Source organism: Peromyscus leucopus, chromosome 12, assembly GCF_004664715.2.
Source record: "Peromyscus leucopus breed LL Stock chromosome 12, UCI_PerLeu_2.1, whole genome shotgun sequence".
NCBI classification, from domain to species: domain Eukaryota; kingdom Metazoa; phylum Chordata; class Mammalia; order Rodentia; family Cricetidae; genus Peromyscus; species Peromyscus leucopus.
Genome location: NC_051073.1, coordinates 48,092,416 through 48,114,919, shown reverse-complemented (window position 1 = coordinate 48,114,919; position 22,504 = coordinate 48,092,416). Strand labels below are relative to the sequence as shown.

General features: G+C 43.9%; 1 protein-coding gene across 1 annotated transcript in view; it reads left to right on the top strand.

Moving 5' to 3' along the window:
* Positions 1–4,737: 4,737 nt before the first annotated feature.
* The window catches only part of Morc1 (MORC family CW-type zinc finger 1), a 158,608-nt gene continuing 140,841 nt past the window's right edge, over positions 4,738–22,504 (top strand). The window contains exons 1-4 of the mRNA XM_037209983.1: positions 4,738–4,799; positions 9,568–9,621; positions 15,553–15,587; positions 19,371–19,439. Of these exons, the coding sequence (XP_037065878.1) occupies positions 4,738–4,799; positions 9,568–9,621; positions 15,553–15,587; positions 19,371–19,439 (220 nt within the window). The remainder of the gene's footprint in view (positions 4,800–9,567; positions 9,622–15,552; positions 15,588–19,370; positions 19,440–22,504) is intronic.

Below are 22,504 nucleotides of genomic sequence, written 5' to 3'. Positions count from 1 at the left end.
CAACCTCTACGTCCTCATGCGTACCTGGAGACAACTGTTACAACATCTTCCACTCTGCCGCTTTGTAGTCACGAGACGGAATTCACTTGTCCAGTGGTGGCCCTTCGCTTAGACTCCTCTATCCTTCCTAGCATTTTTTGACCAATCATTTCCCTACACTGTTTTTCATCCTGTGAGTAAACGGAATGGTTTCTAAGGCCTACAATGATCACAGCTTGTCTCTCTTGTACCCCTTTGAAAGTACAAAAATGACTTGATTTTTATATTGTTTTAACGAACAAACGCTCCTGAAATAAATGATTTGCATAGTGAGTCCTGTAGTGTGTCCAAACTAGGTGTCACACTCCACAGGAGCCTCACTCCACTGCACACACTGTTCTCGGAACGCCCCGCCCTTTCCTGGCAGCCTGATCTGTCTTGTTTGTACTTCACTCTGATGGCAGAGTTGCTGCGTTCTGACTCCCTCACATCTTGTCTCGGCTATCCTTTTGTGCTGCTGGCTGCTCCCGCCTCTAGGCTAACCTGTCACACACACCCAGCACAAGTAGAAAGGGAAGCCTGAAGTCCCCCTCCCAGAAACGGACACTCGGCTGCTGTTGTCCAGTGACATAAGAGAGTGTGAGTACCTTCTGAAAGTCACTTAGGATTAGTCTTGGATATATGTACAGGAAAATTCAACTACTGGGGCTGGAGAAATGGTTAGGAGTATGTTGGAGCCCATTTAGGGTTCCTCGTGACTTTACCCAGCAGGTCTGCATAAAGAGGATGATTGGACCACGGCCCTGAGTGCAGGTGTCTGAGATGGTCTGCACTTGGCTGTGCTGGAGGTCTTGCTCCACCCCTTGGTATTTCTATAAATATCCTAGGGTAGAGAGAGTCAGGGCCCGCTGGATTAGGATGCAGGCCCTCCCGAGGCTGTCCTGTATTTTCTATCTGTTTCTCTCCCCTCTTTACTTCTACCTAATATTTCCTGCTGCTCCTACTCAAGAGTACTCTGGGGAAAAGTGGGGGTGGGATGGCCCCCCACAAGAGCATGTACTGGGTGGCTCACAACCACTGTAACTCCAGCTTCAGGGGATCTGATGTGCTCTTCTGGCCTCCACAGGCACCTCTACGCACAACATACACACACACACACACACACACACACACACACACACACACACACACAATTACAAATCCAGTTCACTGAGTAAGGATGGACAGCAGGTTTAGTTTCCTAACAGAACCCTTGAGATGAGTGACTGCTGGCAAGTGTCCAGTGTTTGGGGAAGTTTCATGTCTGTCTCTCCGACTTTTCAACCATGGGTGCAAAGATACCCAAAGACCCAGGTGCTATGCTTGGTTTCCTCAAAGAAGAGAGTTGGAGCCGGGAGGTGGTGGTGCAGGCCTTTAATCCCAGCACTTGGGAGGCAGAGCCAGGCAGATCTCTGTGAGTTTGAGGCCAGCCTGAGCTACCGAGTTTGTTCCTGGAAAGGTGCAAAGCTACACAGAGAAAACCTGTCTCAAAAAACAAAAAACAAAACAAAACAAAACAAACAACAAAAAAAAAAAAAAAGAAAAAAAAAGGGAGTTGGAGCCATGTTTTTACCAGGAGGGCAAAGGCTATCGCAGAAATCAGTTAGTGAGTGCTCTTTCTGCTTCTGTCTCATCCATGGTTGGCCCAGGTGAGCATCTCTAGTGACAAGGTGGCCCGAGGAAGCAGGTTTTCATCTTTGGGATAGAAGAGTCGAGAATGGCTCTTGGGCTGGCCTACTCACAGCAAGCACTGTGATTTCAACCCTAGTAGCCTTGCTTTGCTTGGGAAAGCTCTAGGCCTCTTATTTTCCCACATCGCCCAGAGGCGCTTGTCACTGTGTCACGGTTATGATTGCTGATTACACAGGTCACTCAGAGCTGATGTGATGACGTCATCACTGACTGACCTGGGGTAAACCGAGAGAGAAGAAGGCACTGTAGGGAGACTTGGACTTGAGGGGATATAAGAAATGTACTTGGGGTGGTGGGCACTTAATCCAGACTTGGAGCAGAGGCAGGCGGATCTCTGTGAGTTCGAGGCAGCCTGGTCTCAAAGCGAGTTCAGGAAAGCGCAAAGCTACACAAGAAACCTGTTGAAAAAAAAAAAAAAAAAAAAAAAAAAAAAAAAAAAAAAAAAAAAAAAAAAAAAAAAAAAAAAAAAAAAAAAAATGTACCAAGAATGCTATCCATTGTTTTCAGAGTCACTGGACTTGTCTCAGCTGAGGGTCATTGCCCCTTTCAGACGTCAGCTTTACAGCAGCCACCTTCTGTGTTTTTTAGAATATGCTAATAGTACTATTTGTAGTTCTTATGATATGGCAGTTTGTCGGGGGCTGGGGGGGCAGGGTGGCACACCCTTTAATCCCAGCACTCGGGAGGCAGAGGCAGGTGGATCTCTGTGAGTTTGAGGCAGCCTGGTCTACAGAGTGAGATCCAGGAAGGCACAAAACTACACAGAGAAACTCTGTCTTGAAAAACCAAAGAGAGAGAGAGAGAGAGAGAGAGAGAGAGAGAGAGAGAGAGAGAGAGAGAGAGAGAGAGAGAGAGAGAGAGAGAGAGAGAGAGAAACTTTTGTGTAGCATGTGTATTTACAAACCCAAAATGTTCAGTTAGGGAGAGCTGAGGTGATTCTCCTTAAAACCAGGATCAAATGACAGCTTCACTCCATCCCCTCTCCGTGCCATTAGGTAAGTGTTTCCGTCACGAAATGATGTTCAAATGAATCTTGCAGCAGGGTTGAGGGAAATAAGCCAAACAAGAGATTCCCCCTGTAAACCTGGAAGAACAGGACGCTTAGTTTATACGGTGCAAGGGTGATGCACAGAGCTGAAATGAGGGAGGAGGAAGAAGGCTTTTGGGGAGGTGACCTGTGACTCGAGGCTCCTTATTTAGCATAACCTAACAGGTCCATGTGCCCACACCACCCCCACCTCACCACACCAACCAGTCCTGCCTGGTGCTTGGGGCTGGCCACTGACAGCAGGAAGGCCCTGCTTACATTATTAGAAGGACCATTTCTGTGATAATTGTATTCTTTCCTCCAGTAGACATTACAGCCTTTACTAATTACAGGCTGGTGGCCCCAGTGCCCTCCCACCCCCCTCCAAGTAAGTTGCTCTGAGACATCAGTTGAAAATCGGAATTGTAAAAGAAATCCACAAGAGGCTTGTCGAATTTTTCTTTCCCATAAAAAAAAAAAATGAAAATAAAATATCATTTGTGAAATTCTATTGAAGAAAAAATTGGGAAGATGACTGAGGTTGCTTAGTCAAGAGAATGTGTCTATTGAAACAGTACCGACCACACCAGCCACGGTTAAAACAAAAAAGCAATCAGGAGAAATTACTCGAGATGTTTACATCTACTTTCAGTCTTCAAATTAAAGCAGAGTATGGTGTTCCTTTGGGTTGCAATTCAAATTCTCTCTTCCTCCCCCGATTCCTATAAATGTAGCAGCTGAGAAAGAATTCCTTTCTTCTCAGCAGAATGACTGCTCCACGTTTAACATTTTTGTTTCTATTTTCCGAGGGCTTTATTGCCCATATGACACTTTGAAATCACAAAACATCTATTTCAGAGTTTCTGCTCAATAGACCTGCCTTTCTGACTTACAGATAAATATGTGAAATATTTGCTGAGTAGAACTGAACCATGTTCGTCTCCGAGCCAAATAGTCGTAGCCTTTGAATCAGTCTGACTACATCACAGAGGTCAGAGGTCAAGTCACCTCCTAGCCTATCAATCCTGTCCATCCAGCGTCCTTGACAAACGCTGCTTCCTCTTAGGTTTTGGTGACTCAGAATTCAGTGCTCTGTTGAGTATGCTGACAGAATTTGGACACAGGCCAACACATCAAATAGTTGCATGCAGGTGTGACAAATAAAAAATGCTTGCGATTCCTCCAGGTGGCAGAAGCCGTTAGCACGGAGGGCCAGGACTGCACATTGCAGCCCGGCAGAATCTTCGTCATCTGTTCTTCCCTTTGGGCTTTTCTCTCTTCCCTCTCCAAATGCAGAAAACATAATCATACCCAAGATGCCCAAGAGCGCAAGTGGACCACTCAAGCAAGAAGAAATGATTTGACCTTCCCAGGTCTCATGCCATTTACGCAACCAGATTTGGGGGAGGAGGTGGAGAGGGAAGGAGGAGGGTAAGAGCTCTCAGTTCTGACCCAGTTCCAATCTCCCATTTTTTTGCGGGGGGGGGAATGGATAGTGATGGACACTGCCAGGAAGAAGAAAAACTGAGGCTAGAGAAACTTCATTTCTGAAAAGAAAGCAAGCTAGATACGGACTAACTGTGATCAAAAACCTCTCAGAAGGGCTAGTATGGTGGCACCGGCCCTTAATTCCAGCACTTTGGAGACAGAGGCAGGTGGATCTCTGTGAGTTCGAGGCCAGCTTGGTCTACAGAGCGAGATCCAGGACAGGCGCCAAAACTACACAGAGAAACCCTGTCTTGAAAAAAAAACCAAACCAAACCAAAACCCCAAACAAACAAACAAACCAAAAAAACACAACAACAAACCAATAACCAAACCAAACGGAAATAAGAACCTCCTAGAGAGGAGCCACAGCGCAAGGTTAGCTTCCGGCAAGGCTAGCTTTGCACTGAGGACTTCAGGAGGCGCATGCGTCCGTCCAGCGCGTGCTCAGGGCGTGGGCGTGGGCTCCGACCAGGCGTCAGCGTCTTCTGTGTCCACAGGTCGTGTTTGAGAATATGGACAAATATGCCCTGCTGCAGAGGGCTAAACTGCATCTGGATTTCATCCACGCCAACTCGTGAGTTTCCAGGAGGGGCTGGAATGGGGTAGTTTTGCCCACGAGCTATCACCATGTTCAATTGGAAAACAAAAGCCTAAATGAACTTGGTAGGACAAGATTGTATTTATGCTGCGTGTGAGTTCTTTGTGGGAAAGTAATAACATTCTATCTGGGGACTGAATCATTTTGATGCTCTTTGTTAAAATCAAGTGGAAAACTGGTCTTACATTTATCACTTAATAAATGTATTTAAATGTTGGCCAGCAGATTAGAACTGCTCCCCGTCCTTTCTATCTTTATTCTGACGCTGTGGAAGATACTCTAAAAATCCATGTTACTTTACAGAGTAAATTGTGTGTGTAGATTTCAACAGCTGTGGACAGTAATCCGGTAGTTTTTCCAATAGCTGTGGACAGTAATCAGGTAGTTTTTCTTCTCTGCCAGGGTCAGATACCCTTGGCACCCTCTTATTAGCTGCTAATTGAAATGGTACAGTCTGGCTAGAGAGATGACTCTGCAGTTGGGAGGACCAGAGCTGCTCTTCCAGAGGACCTGGATTCAGTTTGAAGCCTCCACAGGGCAGCTCACAACCCTCTGTAACTCCTAACACCATCTTCTGACCTTCCTGAGCACCAGGCATGCACCGTGGTACTCAGATGTACATGCACCAAAACACTTTTACACACAAAATTAAGAAGAGAAGAGAAATAGTACAGTCCATTCTTAACCATGACTATTGACAAAGACTCCCCAAGTGCATGTTTAAAATTTGGGGTGATACGGAACTACAGATGAAGATGAAAATCTGTATGTGTTGCTATAGCTTCAGCTTTTCCTGTGCATATAAGCCTGTCATAAAGTTGATGAAGGAGACAGAGTAAGAGATGATGAACAAGAACAATGATATAGATCAGTTACCACTGTACACCATGCTGAAGGGGAGCAAAGCAAGGTCATGGTGCAACTTAGGTAGGTACACCACTTACATTCTGGTCAACTTATTTCTGGAACTTTCCAATTAATATTTTTGGAGTTATACAAAGGGTAATCAAAACCCACAGGCAGTGAAACCATGGATAAGGAAAGGCTATTGCAGATTGCAGAGGCAAGTGCCTGTGGGTTTTTTTTGTTTGTTTGTTTTGGTGTGTGTGTGTGTGTGTGTGTGTGTGTGTGTGTGTGTGTGTGTCATTTGTTACTTCAAGTTTGTCACAGTACAGCAGTTGAGTGATGTGCAATTCATACAGTGTGTTGGTTCAGGAATTACTTAGTGATTTGTCTTACTGAAAGTACCGACTGATATGGTGGATGGAACAAGTTTGAACCACAGGAATGGAGGTGTAAAGAAATCCAGGACAGGGTGGCCATGTGTAGGACAGTCTGCGAGATTCTAAGGTAGCAGAGGAGAATAGGTGATGTCATACAGACATTTACCAGCCGTGGAGAATGGTTTCAAGCTGGAAGGATGGGTCCAGTGGCTTAAAGACAAATGAAACAATTTTGAGTGAGTGCAAGGAAAAGAGTGAACCAGTGCTTGGAGGCCTGTGAATTTGGTGGTGGAGAAGTGGCGTACCTTCGTTGTGAATAGTTTTTTGTTTTGTTTTTTTTGTTAAGTCCCAGCTCCATGCTCCCACACATTGTCCTGTGATACCTGTTAGGGTCCACGAGAAGTCCCATAAAAGACCACCAGACATGTATGCAATCAATAAGAGCACCTAATTCTCGAGAGCAAAAACTCCAGCATGCAAGGGTCAAAGCGTCTGATACAGTGGCAAATGGCGACTCCAAAAGAAGCTCAAAGGCTTCTTTTAAGCAGGATTAGGGGAATTCCAGCTGTGGTTCAGTATACTTTGAAGTGATTGGATATAGACCTTTACTGTACAGGAATCATTTTATGATTGGCTCATGACATCTGGTCAGCACCTGTGGTTGTGAGGTCAGGGGTCTGTCTGCTGTGTCAGGGGTCTGTCTGCTGTGTCAGGGGTCTGTCTGCTGTGTCAGGGTCTGTTTGACTGAACATCGCAAGAGCAGTTCCAGCTTGTGGCCGGGTAGGACCCTGATTGGCTACCAAACTGGATGTACTTCCTGAGGGTCTGATTGAAGCCAGACATGAGTCAACATAGGATGGTGGGGTAATATAGGGCAGAGGTCTTAGCAAACTGGCCCTGGGGAAAACAACAACAACAACAAGAAAAAAAAACCCAACAAAAACAACTGGCCCTGTTAGAGTCAGTCCTGTCATAGAGGGGGCAGCTACTTCCATACCAGTGTCTGCAGCTCAGTTTTCAGCTGGTGGTGTAATAACAAAGAGGACAACAGCACGATGCTACCCAAACTCTGAAACAAACTGACATCTTCTCAATTCCCTGGTAGACCTTCATCCACCAAAACAGGAGTAAAACATTTTGCTTGCTTGTTGAAATAGGATTTTGCTGTGAAACCCAGAGTGCTCTCAATCTTGAAATCCTCCCGACTCAGCCTCTCAAGTTCTGGGATCACTACACCCAATATTCAGTCTACAAACAGGAGAACCATACCCTGCCATCAAGCACATGGTTTCTCCAAGGCGGTCAACTCTTCTTTTTGTCCTTCCTGCCACTGACTTTGGCCTAAGCCACACCACCTCTCATCTGAACCACCCCCCACATAGCCTCATAACTGGGTGCTATGGTCCCGACCCCAGCTCCCCTTAGGCCCGAAGCTTTTCTAAAGCTTCCAGGTTAAGTTTTTTGAAGAGTGAACCAGACAGAAAGAACTTTCATCAGAACATACTACAGCGTTTTCCACTTGTGTGCAGGCCTGTGTGAAGCCTTTCCCCTGGGGCAGGGATCGCTATATGACCCAGACTTACCTTCACTTTGGTCTGTTCTCTGGATGCAGCAAAGGTTTAGTGTGGTCCCCATCACTCTTTTCCGCTTTGGGATCTTTGCCTGTCTGGAGAGTTTCTATCCTGGCCCGTCAGAGGATAGAGTTCTCACCTTCAGTGGTCAGATGAGGTATCATCTGTCAGGACAGTCTTCGGTGACCACCCATTCCTCTGCGGTCACTCTTTCTTGTTACTGCTATGAAGGTGGCCCTGCCCAAGATCTGGAAGGTGGTCTTCGTCTTCATGTGCTTACTCGTGTGTTTTCTGTGTACCCTATGACCTCCGTCTAGCTCGTGACTTGAATTCCAAGAAACAAAGATCCTGTGGGGGAACATGACAAATGCTTATACAATTCTCTTGAATGAGCTAGCACAGGAAATCACATGGCTAAAAATCACTTTGAAGAGCCAGGGACATAGCTTAGTGTTAAATGTTTGCCTAGAATTACTGTGATTTCCTAACGGGTTGGTTATGTATTAAAATTTAACTCAAATATAATGTAAATAGCCGGGCAGTAGTGGCACATGCCTTTAATCCCAGTACTTGGGAGGCAGTGGCAGAGGCAGGTGGATCTCTGAGTTCAAGGCCAGCCTGGTCTACAGATTGAGATCCGGGATGGAGGTCAGAAGAGGGTGTCAGACCCCTTGGAACTAGAATGACTGGCAGTTACATCACCCAGTGTGAGTGCTAGGAACCAAATTCTACACAAAAAGAGAAACTTGCAAGCTGGATTTCCCTGTTGGTGTGCTAGGGTTCATTTCTGAAATGTCCTCATCAGGAAATGGAAAGCAAGCCCCTGACTCTGAAGGGAGCCTGATTTCACCCACAAATCACCCTTTAGCCCTGCAAGTGTTGGAAGTAAGAACATGGTAGAATTCTGTCATGTTCTACAGAGAACCTGGCATTGGAGCTCAGGAGAGAGGCCATAAGTATATGGGAAGCTTATTTCAAGAGAGCCTTCCTAACATTGGAAAGGCTCCACACAAAATTATAGACAGTGGAGTGAATGGGGCACCTGCTAATGTCTGTATCCACAGGTTTTAATAAATATCCTCCAAAAATGATTTATTCATTAATACTATTATTTAATGAAAACAATTAGAAAAAAACACCATTGAATAAATATTTCTGAAGCAAATTTAAAAGGTCCAAGTGTTCTGTAGCAATAACACATTCCTTCGTGTCTTCCTTTTACTACGATATTTTGGTAAAACATGTCTATAGAATAAAATATAATGAATGTATGAAAACCTTGCAACGAAGCCTATTTCTTTGTATGCTAACAAAATATTAACAGTCAAACAAACTAAGGAGCTGGAGAGATGGCCCAGCAGTTAAAAGTACTGACTGCTCTTCCATAGGACCTGGGTTCAATTCCCAGCACCCACATGGTGGCTCACAGCCATCTGTATCTCCATTCCAGGGGATCCCCCATACTCTTTTGGTCTCTACAGGCACCAGACATTCACATGGTGCACACACTTACATGCAAACAAAACACCCATACACATAAAAGTACAAACAAATAAATCTTGAAAAACAAAAAAATAGGTTCTTGCCTTGGCCATGCAACATGCAAGTTTTACCTCAGAGTCTTGAAGGAGCTTAGCAAGTTGTTTTCAAATATTTTAAAACTAAATTTAATTAAAAAATAATTCATTAACCGTGATACACACTTGTATGTATTATATGTATTTTAGGTAAATGTAATTATCCCTTATGTCTTTTCAAGCATCCTTAGTATCATTTATCCCTCCTCCCTCCCTCTTCTGGGTTGTTTTCCCTCCCTGACCATAATTCAATCCCCAATCCCCTCCTAATTGATAAGCTGTCTAGAGCTGGAGAACGTGTGCCTGTATCTTAAACCTTATTCTGATTACATACCCGCTTCACCTTTTCCTTCTCCTTTTATTTCCTCATTAGCACAACTCACAGTTTCCTCTTTGGAGCGCTGGCCGAGTTGCTGGACAACGCCAGGTAAGACGTGTCTGTGAGCAGAGATCATGGAGCAAATTTCAGGAAACAAATAGAATCTATTTATGTTTGAAATAAAGCTGTAGTGCTGTTGAATTAAAAAAGAAAAGAAAAGAAATAAAAGGAGGACATGACTGCTCCTATGGGGTTGAAGTTTTTTTTTTTTTAAATTATAGATAGAAGGAAGAGCACGGACAGAGGCAGAGACATCTGGGAGAATCTGGAATGGATACAACTGGCAGACTGAACCCAGCATGTGAGGAAAAGTGGGAGAGGAGAGGGGAGAGCCAGGAGCCAAGAGGCCAGGAGACCAAAAGAACAGTGTAGCCAAAATGGCTGGGTTATAAGGGTAAGAGCAACTGGAGAGTTGAGGGTAGGGCGTGGAGCAGGCTAGCCAGGAGGACCCTGTAGCAGGCAGTGACTGACGGAGGCTGGCAGCCAGAGTCCCCTTTACTATGTCAATGGGCACTTCAGTTAGCCATCTGTCCTGGGTTTGAGACCTAATAGCTATCATCTCCCATTTGGAATGTACTGCAATTTGCTTTCCTATACAATCACGTTCTATAAGAAAAGAACAAACGAGAATTGCTCACCTTGACTTAATTTGTGGTGTCATAGTTGAAGCTCTAGGAACCTGGATATCTGCTTTTCCGTTAATAGTTGTGTAAAGCAGAGAGCCATGTGGCTATTTCTGAGGTATTTGTTTTGAAGTCAGCTGTACTTCCGAGTAGCTGTTGCTTGTCTCTTCCTGTATGTCATGTGTTTGTGCATACTTTATGTATGTATCTCACCTTGCCCTAGTTGGCTTTCTGTTGCTGTAACAAAACACTGACCAAAAGCAACTAGGCGGGGAAAGGGGGTTTAGTTGGCTCCTACTTCCAAGTCACAGTCCATCACTGCAGAAAGCCTAGGCAGGGATCGGGAGACAGGAAGTGAAGCAGAGACCATGGAGAGATGCCGCTGACTGCCTTGCTCTGCTAGGAGCCCAGTTTTTTATATGGAGGCCCATCTGCCTAAGGATGTACTACCCACAGTGGGTTGGTCCCTCATATACCGATTAGTCATCAAGAAATGTCTCCCAAAGACATGCCCACAGGCCCGTCCGATCCAAGCAGTTCCTCAACTGAGGTTCCTTCTTCCCAGGTGTGTTAAGTTGACAACCAAGATTTGCCATTTATATAACTCATGCACCTCTTCAATGTCCCCACTCTGAGGTGGGGACCACAATGCCAGTTTTACATACACGGGCACGATACACAGAGGCTAGGTGGTTTATTAAAAGTTACACCACTGCTGTTTGGCACAATTGCTAAAAGTTACTCATTTGCTGTTAGAATTCAAGTGTAGACCATGTAGCTGTAGAGCCCAGCACCACATTTTACTGAGTTTGACCAAAGTATTGAGGCTTAAGTAACCTCTTCAACAGTTAAGGTCCATCTAGTAATGTGTTTGAGGAGACCTGGGGACGTCTCAATTTTGTTTTGTTTCTCCTTGAGACATGGTCTCATTATGCAGCTCAGGCTGCCCAAGCTTCCTGTAGAGTCCAGCTTGACTTCAAACTCATGATTTTCTCGTCTCATCCTCCCAAGTGTTGGGATTGTGGGAACACACCACCACACCTAGTTCAGACCTCCATTTTCTCAGCTTAAGGGAATACTGACTTGTTTATATTTCTATTTCTCTGTTAAAGAAAAATTGTTTTTACCTTCTTTGTAGCAAAGTCCACCCACGAAACTGCCCACAGTTGTCAGATGCAGGCTCTTAATGGGGGGGCTAAATTCTAAGTCACTAGTTGATAATGTATCTGCTTCTTGAGTTTGCCTCTCATTTGGAACCTTGGAAATAAGATGGGCTTTCGGAGAGCACACACAGAGTGTAGTAATTAGCTAGCTTCCTAGGAATTCCTCCCAGCACCAAGGAGGAAAAGCTGCTAGCAACTTTTTTTCTTTTTCTTTTTCTTCTCTCTGTGTAAGGTACAAAACAAAATAAGAAAATAATAAACTGTTCCCCGGTCAAAGGGCACTGAATTCAAGTCAGGAGCTAAGAGGGCTGGGGCCAGGAGCAAGACTTACCACGGTTGGCTTCTCTGTAGGTTGTGGTGGCTGATGCTCCTACAAGGATACCCCCATATGCCCAGATTCCAGCTGCTGCCGAACGCTCCATATTCAGGAGTGCATATCTCTGACTCTGAGAGCACACCATTGTCTGCTTTCCCAGTTCTCTCTGCTGCGTTTCACGTATTCGTTCGCCTGGGGAGGGGTGATTAAAAGCAGAACGTAGCAGGACAGCAACAGGGAGAACACTTGACATAGCAGAGGATGGTTGGTGTGACCGGGGGAGTGAAAGACTGGCCTGGGTTCAGGAATGAGAGAGGTGATGGAGAAGAGAGTTCTCTGTACTGAGGCAGGACCAATCCCTTCCTCCCTGCACCAAGGCTGTGCAAAGTGTCTCACCATAGACACTAGGCTCCAAAAAGCTGGCTCATGCACTAGGGACAGGTCCCAGTCTCACTGCCTGGGAGCCTCCTAAGCAGTTTGAGCTAAACAACTGTCTCGCTTATCCAGAGGGCCTAGTCCAGTTCCCTGGGGGCTCCTCAGCTGTTGGTCTGCAGGTCATGTGTTTCCACTAGTTCTGCTGACTCACCATGGGAGACCTTGCCTTGGAGGAGGTGGGAATGGGGAGTGGGTTGGGGAGATGCCTGGGGGTTTCGGAGGAGGGAGGACAGGGGAATCTATGGTTGATATGTAAAATGAATAGAAAATCTCTTAATAAAAAAATAACATATTGAAGTATATAGATCTTTAAAAAAAAAAGAGTTCTCGGAGTTGCATTGGTGAACCTCCAACACCTTGGCCACTTGCAGCTGATGACTGGTTTGTTTACCTCGAGTGAAAGTTTGTACAGAGTTTAGAAGGAAAAGGAAGATAAGAAGGTTCGAGGAGCAGTAGGCAGGCTGGGGTGCAGGGAGCTTGTTCAGTAAAGGACTTGCCTTGTGAGCATGAGGATTCCAGAGTCCACACAACAATGCCTGGGCTCCATGGTGCGGTTCTAATTCCAGTGCGGAGGAGGTGGAAACGGCAGGATTCCTGTGCTCACTGGCCAGCCAGTCTCGCCTAGGTGGGGATGAGATTCTTTCTTGAAAGAGATGAATTTTGTTGCTGAAGATGACCTGTGAGGTTTCCTTCAAACTGTACATGCCTGCACACGTGTGAACACACACTTGCACATCCACTTGCACCCACATGAACATTTGAAACCCCTCCCCCCTCTATCCTCCTGGCTACCCACCCCCCACCCCTGTGTGTCTCTCAAGGAAGGGAGACCAGATTTTTTTTTTTTTTTTTTTTAAATCTGGGTTGCCTACTTTCCTTGAAGTAATGGGAAAAGTTGCATGCTTTAGACCACATTCCTCTGTGGATCGGGGTTGGAGAAAAGCAGGTGTCAGGTGTCTTCTCAGGGCTGGGCTGTCCCTTCAGCCTCGCTTTATTCCCTGCTGCCCCAGATGGCCCACACTGGTCTTTTTTCTGCCTTTGGCGGACACTGATGTTTTCCACCCTTGCTTAGATGCTGATATTTATTTCATCAAAAGAAAATGTACTTTTAACATTTATTTAAGATGTTCAGTCAGGCTCCTGAAGCTTTTTTGTATGCTTCCCTGTTACTCTAATAAATCATTTTATGTTATATTCAAGACTTTGGTGATTTCCTGTGGGTGTGAAGATTGGAATTTGCATATCATAAAAGAATATCGTATAAAGAGGCAGGAAGGGTAGTGACATAGGAAGGGATGGCTGGAGGTATCCGGTGCAATAAGATGATCCAGAGAAAACATTTCCTGGGTTGAGGCAGAAACACTATATACAATATCTAGTGGGCATATCATATAAACAAACTGCTTCTTTAAAGCCTTCGGTTTCTGCTGGGAGTATTTGCTCTCATGTGCCTGGCCCTTTCTTAGATATCCAACACACAAAAAGGCAACAAACAAACAATAAACCCAGCAAACTTTTAACTTAAGTACAGTGGCATTTACTGAGCACCTAATGTGTCCATGGTTCTTAGTAAAAGGCACAGTGGTATAGTGAAAACATTGATAACTGCATACCGGATTGTCACTAAGGACTAGCGGAGAATTTTCAAAGCTCAATATTCCACTTAGTGTTTGCTGAACAGGTAGAAAATACTTAAGAAATGGCAGGGATTCTTGCAGAATTTCTATATAATGAGAACTTAAGGTATTTTTTTTGCTCCAGGAAAAAGCAAAAACGACTCACTACCAGGCTAGCAGAGTGAATGCAGTATGCTGCTTCTCAGTTTATTTGGTGTGGTTTATGGTTTGAGACCGATGGATATTTCTGGAGACACGTGGGTTTCCTGTCACTAGTTTGTAGCTTAATGTAGCTGGAAGTTTTCCAGTGTCCCACCCGGCCCCACACAGTCCAGACAAATCTCTCTCACCCGCAGTCCTGTAGCCACACAAAATAATCATTCAGAGGCTTTTATTAAGTATAACTGCTCAGGCTTATTACTGACTAGCTCTTACACTTAAATTATCCCATAATTCTTATCCATGTTTAGCCACATGGCTTGGTACCTTTGCTCAGTTCTGCCTTGTCATCTTGCTTCTTCTGTGTCTGGCTGGTGACTCCTGACTCAGCCTTCTTCTTCCAAGAATTCTCTTCGTCTGCACCCCGATTATATTTCCTGCCCGGCCACTGGCCAATCAGTGTTTTATTAAACGAGTGTGCAGAAGCATTATTCCACAGCACTAGTTATACCAGCTCCAGTGCTCAGTCTCCTCCTTGACTCTTGTATGTAAACAAGGACATCTGCACAGAGCTATCCCAGCCCCTTCCTTCCTCTCAGACTCTTCTTCCCCCCAGCACATACTCTTCCTCATCAGCTGAGACCTCATCCTCCTTGTCGCTGCCTTCTCTCTCACACCGGATGTGGAAGCCAAGATCTGGGACCCTTCCTCTTTTGCTTTATCATTTTTTACTTTTATAAATCTTGAAATACAAGAAATAACCGTGTCTTAGCAAAACTGAGAAAATGGGGGGGGGGAAGAGCAGAAAATCATCTCATCTCATAGAGCAGGAATCAGAATACTTTTCTGTTACACAGAGATACACTGTCTCAACCCCCCCCCCAAAAAAAAGAGAAGATAGAAAGAAAGAGAAAAAAGAATACTTTTCTGTGAAAGATCAATAAATACATTTGTCTCTGAAGGCTGTCCAGCCTCTGCTGAAATGACTCTGTGCTACTGATGTAGGACTAAGAAAACCATAAACAAGTATGATTGTGTTCTAATAAAGCTTTATTTATAAAACAGTTGGTGAGCGAGACTTGGTCCATGGTCCATAGTTTGCCTATGACTTCCAACCTAGAAAAAAACCTTTATTAACATTTTGAGGGATGGGTAAAATATTTTCCCAGCTCATGTGAGGCCTAGGGCCCCACCTCCACCATTGCGAAGAAACACATTTTATTTGTACATGTATATAATATATGCCTTTAAAAATGGAGTCATATGGTACAAATGGCATAGTAATTTCCCTTTTCAGTTTTTGAACTGGGTTATATCATAAAAATCATCCTGTGGCTTTGTATTGTTCTCCAGGAAGTCTTTAAAAAATAAATACTATATTTATATTCATTTTGAACCTTTTTAAAAAATAACTACCACTAAATTCCATCTCTAGTCTTTTAAGTTACCGAGTCTTAGCTTTTGTAGTTATCCCATACTATGGATGATGACAGTTCTCTCTATAAATACACAGTGAGCCATCTTAGAAATTGATCTTAAGTGATTTATGATTTTTGTATTGTTTGATATCTGATAATAGGTTACACCTTGCCTAAGCTATTGGGATTAATGACATTTTTAAAGCACAGTTTTTCTGTGAAGTAATGTTATTTTTGTATTGTTTCCAGAGATGCTGGGGCAGCGAGACTTGATGTGTTTTCAGGTGAGCACACATTTCCTTTCTTGTTTTTTCTTCGAAGGAAAAGCCTGTAGCTACTTGGCTTTTCTTTTATTTTATCAAATCATACCATATTCTATAGATTTTTAATGTAATCTAAGTGCTTTGTGAACACAATGACCCTATGGGGAGCCAGATTGAAAAAGTGAGGGTCAAATTGCTCACTTACCAGAAGGCCTGTTTACAAAATGATGTCTTCTAGAGTTTTGTGAAAACATCTGAGTGATTTGGGGCCATGGATTTGTTTGCCATGAGAAGCAGTTTTATTTTACAAATCACATTAACATAATAGTTGTTCATAATTAAGCATGCATCATTTCTTTCTTGCCACAGTTTAAAAAAGGCATAAGTGGATGCCGGGCGGTGGTGGCGCACGCCTTTAATCCCAGCACTCGGGAGGCAGAGGCAGGCGGATCTCTGTGAGTTCGAGGCCAGCCTGGGCTACCAAGTGAGTCCCAGGAAAGGCGCAAAGCTACACAGAGAAACCCTGTCTTGAAAAACCAAAAAAAAAAAAAAAAAAAAAAAAAAAAAAAAAAAAAAAAAAAAAAAAAAGGCATAAGTGGATATGTGGTACAGATAATTATCTGATTGCTACAAAGCCCAAACCAACTATGTTTTCTTTATTGACTTCATTCGTGGTCCCTCAGTGTTTTGTGCACCGATTAGTTAATCTTGCTAGATTATGATGTTAAGGACACTGGTTTCCGTGATGCAGTTAGTGGTGCCTTCTTACAGCAGCACAGCTACAGTGTTGATCACACGAGAGAGGATATTGTCCATAGTGTGATTCCATCTCTGTGCAAAAGGTGCCTCATATCACTTCTCTTTTCTGAACAGGTTAAGATGAGCGCTTAGGGTTCATATGTAGACATTGAAACCCCAAGATGTAATGAATGATACTCTCTTCAGTCTTCCTGTTCAAATTATGAAAAGTTTGAGAAATAAATGAACAAATGAGTCTCTGTCGCTGAGACATAATATTAGCTGGCAGTGTGTAGTCTTTTGAGAGAGTAAATGCTCTCTCGCAGGTTGAATACCAGGGTTAGATGATCACTGTGGGAAAAAATAATAGAAAGAGAATATTCAGGTACTTAATGATATGGAGATATTAAGAAAACTCCTGGGGCTGGGGGAACCTTACAATAACTCATCCAAAAAGAAAGTAGACAACAGGTGGAGGATCAGGCATGGAACGGGTGTGTGCTATCCATTCCCTCTGAGGAGATATTCAAGATTAATTAGGGGAATGTATTTGTATGGCATTGTGGTCACATGAGGGGATGGCTAAGGTTGGACTTGGAGAGCTAGGGCACGACAGAGAAGCATGGTTCGCTATGTGGCTTGGGCTTTTTTCTTGAGAGCAGTGGGAAGTCAGGGCGGGATTTTAGCAGGAGTGGTGGTGTGAACAGCTTGCCAAACTTGGGCTACACACTGTGACTAGGGGAGGAAGAAGTTAGGGAGCCGCTGTTGCCGTCACCCAGAGAAGAGATGGCGATGGTCTGAGTGAAGTCAGTGCATCAGAATAGAGAACTCTGATCCCGGTGAGGAAGAGAGGACCAGAACACCGAGGTGCATGTCCAGGTGGGGGAGGGGTGGAGAACTGATTGTCCTGAAGGTTTGACATGGCCAAAGCCCAGTGCAAACAGGAAACAATTAGAGAAAAGATTAAGTCTTGTGGAAGTGATGATGGCGTTTACTTTGGGAAATACATGATAACAGGTGATAGGAACCTGAGCCCCATAGCTTTCAAAGCTTTTATTTCTATTGTTTTTTAAATTGTGTTTGTATGCATGTCTCTCTCTCTGTGTGGGTTTGTACATGTGTGTGAAGGTGCCTGCAGAATCCAGAAATGAATGTTGGATTTCCCTGGAGCTGGACTTACAATGTGAGCTTCTTGGTGTGGGTGCTGGGAAGCAGACCCAGGTCCTCTGCAGGAACAGTAGGTGCTTTTAACTCCTGAAGCATCTCTCTAGCCCCAGACTGATTGCTTTAAGAGCTAAGGCTGTCTCCCTGTGGGTAGTAGGGATGCCTGGATTTTGAGGTCATATTTGTTCAGCCTTAGGGCCCTGATGACTATATGTCTGTAGTTTGTCTGTCTTGGCAATCTTGGTTTTTCTAAGCTGTTTGTATTGTGTCTTCTAGGTTCTTCCGTAAGTTATGATATTTTAAAGTCTTCAAATTTAGCTGTGGCCACTGAGAGTTGCTGAGGCTAAGCCATGTCCCAGGCCAGGTACTTCTTAGTCCTGGATGAACAAAGAATAATGGGGAACAGCTCTTAGCATGAGTACAAGATCAAATTACTATGAATCTCCCCCAATTAGTTTTATGCTTTGAATGTGATTTGTCCTCTGAACGCTCCTGTCTTAGACACTTAGTCCTTAGTGGATGACACTGAGAGATGGTGGGACTTTGAAAGACAGGCCTAACAGGGGGTGATTAGAGCATCGGGGATCTCTTCCTCCAAAGAAATTAATGTTGTTCTGAGTAGGTTGTCATGAAGTTTGACTCTGGGCTGCTGGAGGTTTGGTCACTCTGTTCATGTTTTTGTATTCAGTCTTCCCACTGGTGTTTGATATACCATAAAGCCCTTACAGAGCTGAACAGAAAACGGCACCATGCTAATCTTAGACCTGCAGAATCATGAGATGAATAAATATCTTCCGCCTCACAAATTATCCAGCCTCATGTATTTTGTTAGAGTAACAAAAAGGGGTTACTACAACTAGTGCATCTTTTAGATGTTTTTTTCATTGGCTACCTTGAGCATCATCTCAATTTTAAATGTGAATTCTAATTGAACGTTGAATACATAGGTTGATTTAAATATGTTTTAAAAAACATAATTCATGGTAACAGAACACATGTCAGTGATTGAGTACTAGGTCAGGGCAAACAGGTATGGAGGGAAGGAGAACAGAAGGTCAGGAGGAAATATTTGGGTGCTAGATGTGTCTCTGTTTGGATTGTGATGCTTTCATGCATAGGCTAAAATTAATCAAATTATATACGTTAAACATATGTTGTTTATTGTGCTACTCATATGTGTTACTCATCAATAGCACTGTTACTTAAAAAGGAAAGGTACTAGTACTCATATCCAGCTGTTGACATTAGTTTCAGAGCCGGTTTGCCGACTGCATGCTAACCTCAGTTTCACTGGTTTTAGCTACACCTTTAACATTTTAAACCATAGCTTAGATTATGTAATTTAATGGCAGCATCTCCTCATCATCAAAATTGACTTCAAATGACTCAACCCTTTCCAGAAATCAAAAGCACCATTAAGAAGCAAATATTTGCTGCTACGAAGAAACACTCAATGAAGGCTCTCAGAGGAATTAACTACTTAGAAGGGAGCCTGATGAATTTAGTCGGGATGGCCCAGATTTATTTTAGAATTGCTGCATTGTTGGAAGGGCGTAGGGATGACCAGGTTGATAGAGACATCCTGGGGGCACCTTTTCATAGTTACCATTCTCCGCTCTTCCAAGGAAAATTACCTGAAGTGTAAAGGACCCATCAGGTCCTGAGTAGGGCCTGTCCTGCTGCATGCATAATTTACTCACCTGCAGCTGTTGTGTGTTAATTTAAATCGGTTTTGCTACGTGATTATCTCTTAGGAAGTCATAGCCAAGACTCCATTCTCTATTCCGTACCTGGGGCTCCATCCCTGCCACGGAGGAGGACAGATAATTATGGGAGCAGCATGATTTTCTGATGAACAAATTAAGCCCAATATTTATTAGGAATAACTGCTTTCTCTTACAGTGGATAATGAAACACTGCAGGGAGGATTCATGTTGTATTTCCTGGATGATGGATGTGGCATGAGCCCTGGTAAGTTAATTATCCAGATACCTAACTGGCTGTGGAAGGAAGCCACGGTCTGCAAACCCACAAGATAAATAAAAATAAATGGAACTATCTATTCCAGACAGAGATATGGAGCAATTAAGGCAACCACATCTCGGACAGCTTGTTTTGGAAATTTTTTAGGTTTTAAATATTCTAGCAGTCAAAATAAATTCTTTTTAACCATCTAAACCAAGACACAGAATAACTATGTGTACGCTAGTCAAAGCACATGAAAGACAAATCATACTGATGGTGAGACAAAAGCACCTGGGAATGAACGGACTACAAATATAACCGAAGAGACTGAGATCTCTCTGGTGCTCCTCTTTTACCTGCCAGTTGCAGGAGCCCTGAGGCAATTTCCAATGCCTGTAGGCTATTATTAATTTTCTGCATAACCTTGAGAGAGAGGTGGTTTCTCCTTGTTTTTAGCAGCTTGTGGGTATTTTTTTTCCTCCTCTTGTTCAGAGGTTTAGTTGCTTTGACTGAATGTTCCCATCATTGCAAATACATCCATAATATATCTTAGGATTTATCTCTGCCTCTTTAAGGGTGGCCCCCAGTGGACACATCATGAGCGCACAGTGCAGACTCCGGGCCATTGAAATGATGCTTCCCCTGACTCTGGCTGTCTGTTGTTTTGGATCTAAACTGGACTTCTTCTCATGCTTTAGGTTTCTTAAGCTGAGGTGCTGACCACTCTGCTTAGAAAATGGTGATGAAGTCCGAGCAGACTGCTCAGTCACACACGAGAGGAAAGGGTGGCTGTGGTGTAGAGAAAGACTGTGAATGTAAGAAACGCAGTTAACTTTCCTTTAGCTGTGATGTCGTCTCTTGCTCCCAGTAGCCAATGGGCAAGCTTAGAAAATGCTCCCCTCTCCCACTCAGCTCCTTACTGCTACTTTGTTTGGACAGTTTTTCCTGTTCTCTTTTGATTAAAGTAGTGATTTTTCAGTATGAGGTGGTAAAGGGGCCGTGGGAAACCACAGTGAAGAGAGGCTCTATGCAAGTCCAGCAAAGTTCTGAAGCAGCCAGAATGCATGTGGTATGGTCTGAGCTCCTACAAGAGAAAGCCCCACTTTCCTAATGGGTCATTTACAGGATGGATAGACCATGAAAAATCGATCTTCAGAAGGAAATCTCACTGCACTTGACACAGACAACACTGCCTATTTCTGAGAGGTTTTTTTTAACACTGTGGTACAGCAGTGTATATCTAGAAGGAATTTTGAGTTGTGATCTTTGCTGGGGCTGACAGGGTGTTCCAGGCTAGCCTCTTAGCGTACTGGGCATTGCCAGCAGGCTCAAGCTCCTAGTAGACCAGTGATCACAATGTGACTGAAGCATGCCCTTTTGTGGTCTGTGTGGCTAAGCTACGGGTGTCAGTGGACAGGCATATCAAACACACATTCTCCTTTCGATATTTCCAGTTTATCCTGGGTTTATTGGGATCTGTATAACTCTCTAATGGGAATCAAGGAGCATTTGTACATAGGAGAAAAAACACAGTATTGTTGAAAGAACAACTCTTTTAAAAAGAATTGTTTTATTTTTATATTTTCAATGATTTAGTAAATATACAGGACAGTGTGTTTCTTAATGACATTTCTATTTATGTACATCATTGTGCAAAGTTATCCTCCTTCCTCCCTCCAGTTGGTCCTTTTTCTCCCTCTGTACAGTACCCCACATGCCTCCATGTCATATACATATGTGGATGTATGTGTTTAGATCTGGGTTCTGCATATGAGAGAGAACAGAGAGAGGTGTACATCCTTAGTGTGCCGCTTGGTTTTTGTTAGCTTGACACAAACCTGGACATACCAGGGAAGAGGGAACTTAGCTGAGAGAACACCTCCATAACATTGCCTGCAGGTATTTCTATAGGGTGTTTTCTTGATTAATGCCTGATGCGGGAGTTCCCAGACCACGGGGAGTGGTGCCACCCATAGGCAGGTGGTCTTGGATGGTAGAAGAAAGCAGGGTGAGCAAGTCAGTAACAAGCCTTCCCCCAAGGCCTCTGCTACTGCTCCCACCTCCAGGTTCCTGCCTCCAGGTTCCTGCCCTCATTTTCTGTGACGATGGATTGATGTGGAAGTGGAAGCAAAATAAAGGCCCCCATCCCACCCCTTGTTCCTTCTGGGTATGGTGTTTTATCACAGCAATAGAAACTCTAACTAAGACAGTTATATTGGGGGATTTATTAAGGCAACTCCACATAGTTAAGAGGGAGGTTTATTTTGGGGTAACGTACAGCAAGTAAAGGGATTGGTTACAGGATCTGGGAGAGGTGAGGTGTTCTCTGGAGAACTCTGCTCGGTCTACCATCCAGCATCCAGGATCACCAGAAACCAAAAGAGCCAGCACATCCAGATCTCAGGTCTTAAGGGCTTCCATCTCAGCCCCGCCTCAGGGGCAGGTCATAGGTAGGCGTGACAGTTACAGGAAACCTCACTGGGGGTAGTACTTCCAGGTCAAAGGTGGAACAGCTAGCTACCCACTACATAGTTGGAAATCAAGTACTACGTTAGAAAGAATTTATCTTAAATGACTGGAAATAACAACTTATCTGTGGTCTACATTGAGCTAGATCCCTTGTGACCCAGAAAAGATGACTGTAGTGATTTCCAGGACGTTTCTTCCTTCGTTCTTCCTCAGTCTTCCGTATCAAATGCGTCTGCACCATGTTGCCCGACTCTGTCTTTGGTTTCTTTTTTGTTGTTGCAGTTTTTGCCTTTGAGACAGTTCCACTATTTAGTCCTGACTGGCAGGAACTCACCATTTAGACCAGGTTTATATCTTTCAAGTTAGCACAAGCTAACACAGAATAGACGCTCAGCTCAAATACTGTGCGGTGAAAATGTTATTCCCTGTGGTAAGGACTTGGATGTAGATTTTTTTTTTTTTAATCACTTTCTGGCTGAAGACCTTTAGTGAGTACCCAGTGCTTCAGAGTAAGGCTCAGACTCCCTTCCCTGTCAGGGTCTCACAGGCTTACACACGACCCTGCCCACCTCCTGGAACTTTTCTTGGAGTCCGCACTTTCT